The sequence below is a fragment of the Aquila chrysaetos genome, chromosome W, assembly GCF_900496995.4.
Source record: "Aquila chrysaetos chrysaetos chromosome W, bAquChr1.4, whole genome shotgun sequence".
Lineage (NCBI taxonomy): Eukaryota > Metazoa > Chordata > Aves > Accipitriformes > Accipitridae > Aquila > Aquila chrysaetos.
In genome coordinates, this window is record NC_054457.1 from 6,301,497 (window position 1) to 6,311,062 (window position 9,566).

Genomic DNA, 9,566 nt, shown 5'->3' on the forward strand with positions numbered 1-9,566 from the left:
AGTCTGGTAAAGGCGGAGCTGAAGGCACTATAATGTTTTCTCCGCACCGCTGTAAAGCAGGAGCCACAGGATTAGACAGAGGCACAGAGTTAGAGGGATTAGTAGGAGAAGGAATTACAGGCAGTGCAGCAAAGCCAGGTTCTGTTTTAAGTTCTGCAAACCCTGGAGAGGGAGTACCAGGCGATTGGGGTGGGGGGGTGGGGGATGGCGGCGGCATGGCGGCGGCTGTGGCGGACGCAGAGGTCGCGGGAGGCAGCGGCGGCGAAGGTGCGGTGGCCGCGGCAGGCGGCGGCGGCGAAGGGGGTGCGAAAGCGGCGGGAGGCAGCGGCGGGGCGGCGGGGACCTGTGTGTGGTGGTGAGGGTCGGCGACCCCGCGGAGCCCGTGCTGCCCGCCCGCTGCCTGCCTGTCTGCCTGCCGGCGGGGTGGGTGCGTTAACGGTGTTAGTGCAGGCGGTGGTGGAGATAATGAGGGATATAAATCCGGCTCTTTTTCAGAGTCCACCCTGCCTGATACAAAAGAATTATTATCAGAATCAGAATCCTGCTCATTAGCGGCCTGCTTACAGACTGTCTCCTCAAAAGCAGTATCAGGCTGTATTGGTATGATTTTCACTGCCGGCTGTAAATGCACCAGCGCAGCATAAATAAATCTCCATGTCACAATTAAATTTTCTGATACACCAAAGGCCAAAGTTTTTCGCGTTTGTAAATGTTCCCCGACTCTTTCCCAAACCTTGCTATCAAAAGTTCCCTTTGTGGGAAAGCAGTTACAATTATCCTTTACCCATATTAAAAGCAAAGCAATTTGTCCCTCTGTTATTTTACACCCAGAGGCCCGTAAAATCTGCTGCAAAGCATTTAAGTAGAGCTTATGCTCCTGAGAAACTGATTGCCCCATGCTACCGCAATCTCACAACTCACCCGTTCCGCAGGGGTTGCTGTTACCTATTTTCTCGGAGTCGTGGCCACTTCTTCAAAACTCTCCCCGTTAGATTACATGGTCTCCGCAGTGAAGGGGAATCACCTCTTGTTTTCTCAATCACACCGTTTTCTTCTCTTAATCGTGCTGGCTTCTTCTCTCGATCACGTCGGGGTCACCATCTGCGGAGACTCAATTAAGCGCTCAAACTCTCTGTGCAAGATTCCCTTTATTTCACAAAAGAATCCAACTTATATATGTTTCAACAAAGATCCAGAAAGTACTAACGGCACACAGCCAATGCTACTAACACAGGAGGGCATATCTGGCCCAGCTGGGATGTTTGCCAGTCCTCAGAACAGTTAAAGATAAAAACATTCCATAGACATACTCGTGACTGTCTTCAGCCACATCTTCCCAGGCCTACACAAGGCCATCCTCCAACCTGACCTTGTGAAACTAGTTCTTCAAAGGCTTGGCAAACACGCAGCACAACAAATTCTAACGGTCACTCTTGAAAACAAATGCCAGGTGTTCCGAGCTGCTCCCACAGTGTCAGAAGTGGCACTGCCTCGAAGCTGAAGCTCCCCCGTGTTGCTGGCTGGCACCGCCATCGCCCGCGGGGCCTGTGCCCGCAGATAGCGGGAAGCTAGGGCTAAGCGCTCCCCACAGCACGGGTTGTCCCCTCCTGATGCCAAAGCGAGGAGATGTGTCGATGTCCTAGTTTCAGCTGGGATAGAGTTAACTGTCTTCCTAGTAGCTGGTACGGTGCTATGTTTTGAGCTCAGTATGAGAAGAATGTTGATAACACTGATGTTTTCAGTTGTTGCTAGTAGTGTTTAGACTAATGTCAAGGATTCTTCAGCTTCTCATGCCCAGCCAGTGAGAAAGCTGGAGGGGCACAAGAAGTTGGCACAGGACACAGCCAGGGCACCTGACCCAAACTAACTGGCCAACAGGGTATTCCATACCATATGACGTCCCATCTAGTATAGGAACTGGGAAGTGGGGGCGGGGAATCGCCGCTCGGGGACTAGCTGGGTGCCAGTCGGCGGGTGGTGAGCAATTACACTGCGCATCATTTGTACATTCCAATCCTTTCATTATTGCTGTTGTCATTTTATTAGTGTTATCATTATCATTATTCGTTTCTTCTTTTCTGTTCTATTAAACTGTTCTTATCTCAACCCGTGGGTTTTGCTGCTTTTTTCCCGATTTTCTCCCCCATCCCACTGGGTGGGGGGGGAGTGAGCGAGCGGCTGCGTGGTGCTTAGTTTGCTGGCTGGGGTTAAACCACGACAGTCGAACATACGCGTACTTTTAATTGAGAAATCGTGCTATTGCAATGAGATCGCTAGGCTGTCTGCATTGCCACAGCTGCGGGGTGCCGTGCAATGAGCCGCTGCATGCTGCAAGGTCTGCCTGTGGAGAGCACGCAGTAGCTCTCGCTGGGGCAGCAGCTGAATACCCACATGCAGGCAGGGTTTCAGGCATCTAATAATGCGGTGTGTTGCATATCACATTTAAAAGTCCATTCAAGATGCAGTTGTTGCTGATACGCTTGGCTCTGCCAGTGATGCTGAGAGGGCTGATGGCCAGCAAACCCGTTTGCCACACCACGTGAGGAGTGGCATCCAGGCACAGGGGAATACAAAGAGAAGTAGGACCCTCTTAGCTCCTACTACCTTGACCAGATAACCTGTCCTCCAGTTTGTCTTGCCAACTCATTCATTCACATTGCATTTAGGGCAGTATCCTTCCTTCCATTCATGCATTGTGTGTTTTCTACATACCAAAGACCATATTCTTTTATCATTGACTATAACTGGATTATTTTTTAATCACTTTCCAACCCTGCCTTCAAAGAAACAGATGAAACTGGATAAAGAGTGACAATTGGATGGATATTTTTGCATGGAGAGATCATTGACTCAAGAGGAAGGTTACTGGCAACTCCCGTCCCTTCACCTCCTTTCCCCAGTTCTCCAGACTAAGTGAATGATATAAACTAAACTAAATGCCTGGATTTTCAGGTGAGGTAAAATGAATATGAGCAAAGACCTCTCTGCCTTAGGTGTTATTCCAGGGATGGAAATTACCAATCAAAATGAAAGAGCTGAGTGAACAGCCTGGGCCACACATTTGTGCATCTGGAAACAATGCAGCTAAAGTCAAAATGGCTTTTTGCCCCTGTCGTGGTTTCAGCCCAGCCAGTAACAAAGGACCACGCAGCTGCTCTGATCACTCCTCCCGCCCCCCTCCGGTGGGATGGGGAGGAGAAAAGAAAAAAAAAAACCGGAACCTCGAGGGTTGAGATAAGGACAATTTACTGGGACAACACAAAAAGAGAAGTTACAACAACAACGGTACTAATAAAAGAATATACAAAGCGAGTGATGCACAGTGCAACTGCTCACCACCCGGAACCCGACGCTCCGCCACTTCCCCCACCGAAAGCCGAGAGAGCACCCCCAGCCCGCTCCCCAGTTATATACTGAGCATGATGGCACATGGTATGGAATAGCTCCTTGGCTAGTTCAGGTCAGCTGTCCCGGCTGTGCCCCCTCCCAGCTTCCTGTGGAAATTAACTCTACCCCAGCTGAACCCAGGACAGCCCCATCCCTCAACCTTAGCAGAAGTCAAAAGCCTCCCAGCACATAAATCAGCACCAAAGGAATTCAGTGAGAGGCCACGCTCAGGAAACAAGTGAGGATAAATTAATATTGAGACAACCGTACAAGGCTGGTTTGTCCAGGAGTGAAAATGCAGCAGTCGGACACGGCTTAATTGCTTTGGGGATCGTGCCTTTTTCTGGACAGCAAGCTCCATGTTACAGGGGTTCAGCTGTCCACACGTTCATCGTGGAAGAGTTCCTCACAGTTTGCTGGCTTGTGGCAGGTCCAGACAGCTTCATTTTTGGAATAATTGCATTTTTAGTCAGCTTCAGTAAACCAGAAGCAGAAGGAATAAGATCTAGCCTGCCAGATAAATACATACTTTTATCAAGAGCTGTTAGACAAGATGTTGCGTTAAAGGGTAAAGAAGTTTGGCAGAAAATAAACCCCCTTGCGTTCCAGCTTGTCCTCAGATATCAGAGGGGCTGGGGGCGGCTAGGCTTAGATTCTGAGTGATGCCCAATTCGACGCTCTAAGTCCGGTCGCGTTCAATATATTGAACTAACTCGATCACGGATGCACAAATAGCGCAATGTACTTTCATCTAGTTGCGTTCAATGAACTAACATGGCCAGACTTAAGGAGTTTGGTCACATTCAACTCTCACGGCTAGATTAATGAATAGTACAGTTTATTAAAGCAACAGAAGTGCAGGTTCTTTTGGATTGCCGGTGATAAATACACTGTCTGCAAAGCATGTGCAAGTACCAAGAATATGAATAAGACAGCCGACTACAAACGCGTTAAATTAAGGAAAAACTCTATAGAGATTTCTGAGTTTCCCGGGGAAGCACTCGGTATAACCGAGGGTTCGAATCTTACCCAATAGGCATCCCTATGGGGGGGGGAAGAGAGGTTCGGCCCGTCAACTGATCCCAGAAGTCAGCAATGTCCTCCCGACTTGTCTACGATGGTATCTTCCCTAGCATTCCTCCTCTCTTAAGCCATTTTATACTACTTTCTTATTTTTAGGTGGAGCTTGAGCGACTCCAGTCATACATACCTTTATGACGATTGGTATAAAATCTCCTCGCTTTACTTTTAAAGGTATGAGCTAGAGAAATTCAGAGCGCATGCTCAGTGAGGGGTGGTCGCACCTTGAAGGCGGGTAGCCTTCGGAATGGAGGTGTGTTTTGGTATTATAATGAGATTATAATGAGCAAAGTTCACCCAGAGAACATAATTTTGACAGAAAATGAAAAACTGCTGGTTCAGGGCTGGCTCAGGGTAACAGCTATGCAGTTTATCAGTTCCATAGTACCATCCAGTTCCCATCCCTGCGATGATATCACAGAGCCTGGCCGCGGTGTCTCCACTCCGCTCCACCCTCCGTGTTGTTTCTCTCAGAGTCAGCATACCAAGCTCCCCTGGTGTTGCTAACATCTAAGGTTGCAGGTTATGTTGCTTAGGGAATTATTATGGAACAGATTCCTTGCATATCCGCCGCATTCCACCCTGGAGGTTTACCTTCTCTTAAGAGGTGGACATATCAATAAGTCACCTCCAGCAATTATTCCACACAAGGTTATATAATTCTACAATCAAGGTTAAATAAATTGGTTTTATCATCAATTTCTGACTTTGTTTGAGACAAGTAGGTGTTGAACTGGTGATAAGATAAACACAAATTTCTTCAAGTTCTCTCTGTACATGTTATTTCCCCAAAATTAACTCTTCTAAGATAAAATTGCCTATAGATTGTGAGTCTACTGAAGATGCGTAGTAGGCTAGCATGTGAGAATTTAAATGGTGCATCTGAATAAAAAATGATTTTGCATTAATGATGTCCATTGCGGTGCTTTAGACTGCAGGCAGACTGTCACGTGGCGTGGGGGAGGCTGGGGGGGGGGGACATGGACAAGCAGAGCGTGCAGTAGGGGCTGCCTATTTTTTAAGGCAGTTCACTTTGAAAGTATGTATTACAGCCAAGAATACCCTGTCCCTGAATTTCAGTCATGAAAAGTTTTCACTGAACGTGGGAATAGGGCCAGGACTTGATTCTGCAGCCTGAAGTGGAGCTGTAGGTACCTGTGAATAGCAGCATAGGCACTATTGCAGAGAAGATGCATTAGAGTTAAAAATTATGTGCCAGTAAGGCAACTTAGGTGTGTTAAATATTTTCTTGACCAGGTAGAGACATATTTACACATAGATACCCCCTAGTCATTATTTCTGGGACCAGTCGCACCATGGCCTAGGACACATTGCGACGCCCTAATAAGCACCAGTTTTGGGGTGGTGTCACCAGGGACAACCGAGCTTTTGGAGCCCGGGCCCCCGAGGGTCTCACCCAGGACACCAGGGCTTTCGGGGACTCCGGTCTGTCCCAGCAGGCCGGGCCTGGCGGGAAGGGGCCACCACACGGAGGGGACTCCTGAGCACAACCTGGGGCGAGGCCAAGTCAAGGAGAGCACTCGCTTTCTGCCGCGCCGGGCCTCCCCAGCCAGGCCACCGGACCGGACCGGACCGGACCGGACCGGACCGGACCCCTCCGCCGCGCCTAGCCGGACACTCCCGACGCGCCCCCGGAAGCGCTTGCCGGGCTATAGCGGAAGCGGGGCGGGGCCTAGCCCAGCCTCTTTGGTGCTGGCGCCCGGAGAAGATGGTGAGCGCTGGGGCCCGGGCGTGGGGTATCCGTCACCATCTGCTGCCGCGCCGGGCCCTGTGCGGCCGCGGGGCGGCCCTGCTGTGGCCGGGCTCGGCGGCGGGACGGCGCTGCGGGGAGGCTGCTGCGGGGCCGCCGCTGCGGGGCCAGGGCCTGAGGGCCTGGCGGTGGGCGCCGCTCCTGGCCTGGGTGGGGGCGCGGGGCGTCTCGTCCTGGGCGGGGAGGCCGCGGTGGGGTATGGGGCCGTGTCGTGGTTTAGCCCCAGCCGGCAACTAAGCACCACGCAGCCGCTCATTCACCTCCCTCACAGTAGGATGGGGGAGAGAATCAGAAGGGTAAAAGTGAGAAAACTCGTGGGCGGAGAGAAAGACAGTTTAATATGTAAAGCAAAAGCCGCGTGCACAAGCAAAGCAGAACAAGGAATTCATTCGCTACTTCCCATCGGCAGGCAGGTGTTCAGCCATCCCCAGGAAAGCAGGGCTCTATCACACGTAACAGTTACTTGGGAAGACAAAGCGCCATAACTCCAAATGTGTGTGTCCCATCCCCCCCCTTCCTTCTTCTTCCCCCTTCTTCCCCCAGCTTTATATGCTGAGCATGACGTCACATGGTCTGGAATATCCCTTTGGTCAGTTGGGGTCAGCTGTCCCGGCTGTGTCTCCCCCCAACTTCTTGTGCCCCCCCAGCCTACTCGCTGGTGGGGTGGGGTGGGGTGGGGCGGGGCGGGGAGCAGAAAAGGCCTTGACTCTGTGTAAGCGCTGCTCAGCAGTAACGAAAACATCTCGGCATTATCAACGCTGTTTTCAGCACAAATCCAAAACACAGCCCCATACTCGCTGCTATGAAGAAAATTAACTCTATCCCAGCCAAAACCAGCACAGGCCGTGTGCCAGGGTGCCTCTGGGGTCTCCTTTGGGGTCTCCTCCGTGCTCGCTGTGGGCCTGGCCAGGCGGGCGCTCTCCCTGGGGGATGAGGCAAACCTTTCAGATAACGTATCAAGAGGGGGTTTGGTCGCCAAAGCCTCTTGTGGTGAGCGTACCGTGTGGTGATCTGCGTGAAATAAATACCTTTCCTCGGGAAAAAGCAGTTTACTGTTTATCAGTGATGAATTTGGGGGAGATGAGAAGGGAGTTGGAGATAACCACTTGGTAGCTTTGTTTTATTTCAGCACTGGGGGGGGGTAGGAATGGCAAAGAGAGGTGTAAGGAACTGATTTCTAAAAATGGAGGATACCTATAGGCGAAACTGAGTTGGTGTTTCAGTGTGCCTCTGACACGTTTATTGGACTTCGTGAATTTGCGTGTGTTTTTTAGAGGAGCTTATGTTTTGAGTTACGTGACTTGTGAGTGCTAATGATGTTTACAACGTGCAATGTCTTGAAATGTTTTTCAGACGAAGGGTACATCCTCGTTTGGTAAGCGACGAAATAAGACACACACCTTGTGTCGTCGATGTGGATCCAAGGCATACCATCTGCAGAAATCTACCTGTGGGAAATGTGGTTACCCTGCTAAGCGTAAGAGAAAGTGTAAGTAACAGACTTGAGTTTAAAAAACTTGTGTTTCTTTGTCATCTTCAGTAGTCTGGCTTTTTTCCAACCAAGGAAGAATACTGCGTCATCTTGCAGTGTTTGGAGCTTTTTTTGAAATTAACACTGATTTAACTATATTTCAGCTAACATGTGCAGTATTACTGCACAGAAATTGACTTAATTTATAATTATTTTTTTTTCTTTTGCTTCTGTCAGATTGAATAGTTGTGCTGTTCAAATGTACTGTGCAACTAATTATTTGGTGCAGATGAGTAACAGTAACTTCTGTGTTCTAGATAACTGGAGCGCAAAGGCTAAAAGACGCAACACCACTGGTACTGGTCGCATGAGGCACTTGAAAAGGGTCTACCGTCGATTCAGGTATGACATTTTATTACAGACTAGTGTAATGTGAAATCTTGCATGGATTTCACTGAATTATAAAATTCGTCATTCAAAGTTAACACTCTTATTTAGTACACTTAACGTGGTATGGTCTTTCTTTTTAAATATATTGTGGAAATAAATGATGCCTTATATCTTCAAAGGAATATGCTGCCAATAATAAAAAGCTCACTCATTGCTAATAGATAGAATGTATAGCAAGCTCTGATGTTTCTGTTAAGTGTAGACAGTACAGAACACAGAGGGTATTGTAATAAAATGTCCACATTTGAAAAGGTATGCTTTGTGTAGCATTGCCTCTATTTGTGAGTCAGTGAAATTGCTGGTTGCGCTGAAGCGTGGAGTTTTGTGAGACAATTCTTGAAATGCATTCCAGTCCCCTCTTGCCCACAAAAAAAGTTCAGGATTGAAATACTTCAGTAGTCGCTCTCTAATTTGGAGTTCAGTTAGCAGTAAGTAACTGTAACATCAGTGTGGTGGGTTGACCCTGGCTGGACGCCAGGTGCCCACCAAAGCCACTCTTATCACTCCCCCTCCTCAGCTGGAGAGGGGAGAGAATATATCGAAAGGCTCATGGGTCGAGATAAGGACAGGGAGAGATCACTCGCCAATTACCATCATGGGCAAAACAGCCTCAACTTGGGGAAATTAGTTTAATTTTTTTACCAATCAAATCAGAGTAGGGTAATGAGAAATAAACCCAAATCTTAAAACACCTTCCCCCCACCCCTCCCTTCTTCCCGGGCACAACTCCACTCCCGATTTTCTCTACCTCCTTCCCCCAGCAGCGCAGGGGGACGGGGAATGGGGGTTGCAGTCAGTTTGCCACACGTTGTCTCTGCCGCTCCTTCCTCCTCAGGGGGAGGACTCCTCACACTCTTCCCCTGCTCCAGCGTGGGGTCCCTCCCACAGGAGACAGTCCTTCACAAACTTCTCCGGCATGAGTCCTTCCCACGGGCTGCAGTTCTTCACGAACTGCTCCAGCGTGGGTCCCTTCCACGGGGTGCAGTCCTTCAGGAACAGACTGCTCCAGCGTGGGTCCCCCACGGGTCCACAGGTCCTGCCAGGAGCCTGCTCCAGTGTGGGCTTCCCACGGGGTCACAGCCTCCTTCGGGCATCCACCTGCTCCGGCGTGGGGTCCTCCATGGGCTGCAGGGGGGCAGCCTGCCTCACCATGGTCTTCCCCACGGGCTGCAGGGGAATCTCTGCTCCGGCGCCTGGAGCACCTCCTCCCCCTCCTTCTTCACTGACCTTGGTGTCTGCAGAGCTGTTTCTCTCACATGTTCTCACTCCTCTCTCCAGCTGCAGTTTCTGTTGCGCAGCAACTTTTTTTTCCCCTTCTTAAATATGTTATCCCAGAGGCGCTACCACTGTCGCTGATTGGCTCGGCCTTGGCCAGCAGCGGGTCTGTCTTGGAGCCGGCTGGCGTTG

General features: G+C 49.9%; 1 protein-coding gene across 1 annotated transcript in view; it reads left to right on the plus strand.

Annotated features, from left to right (window-relative positions):
• Positions 1-204: 204 nt before the first annotated feature.
• Positions 205-9,566, plus strand: part of LOC121232745 — a 15,582-nt gene continuing 6,220 nt past the window's right edge. Inside the window, exons 1-4 of the mRNA XM_041121147.1 lie at positions 205-355; positions 5,817-6,199; positions 7,592-7,727; positions 8,027-8,111. Coding sequence (XP_040977081.1) covers positions 205-355; positions 5,817-6,199; positions 7,592-7,727; positions 8,027-8,111 — 755 coding nt within the window. The remainder of the gene's footprint in view (positions 356-5,816; positions 6,200-7,591; positions 7,728-8,026; positions 8,112-9,566) is intronic.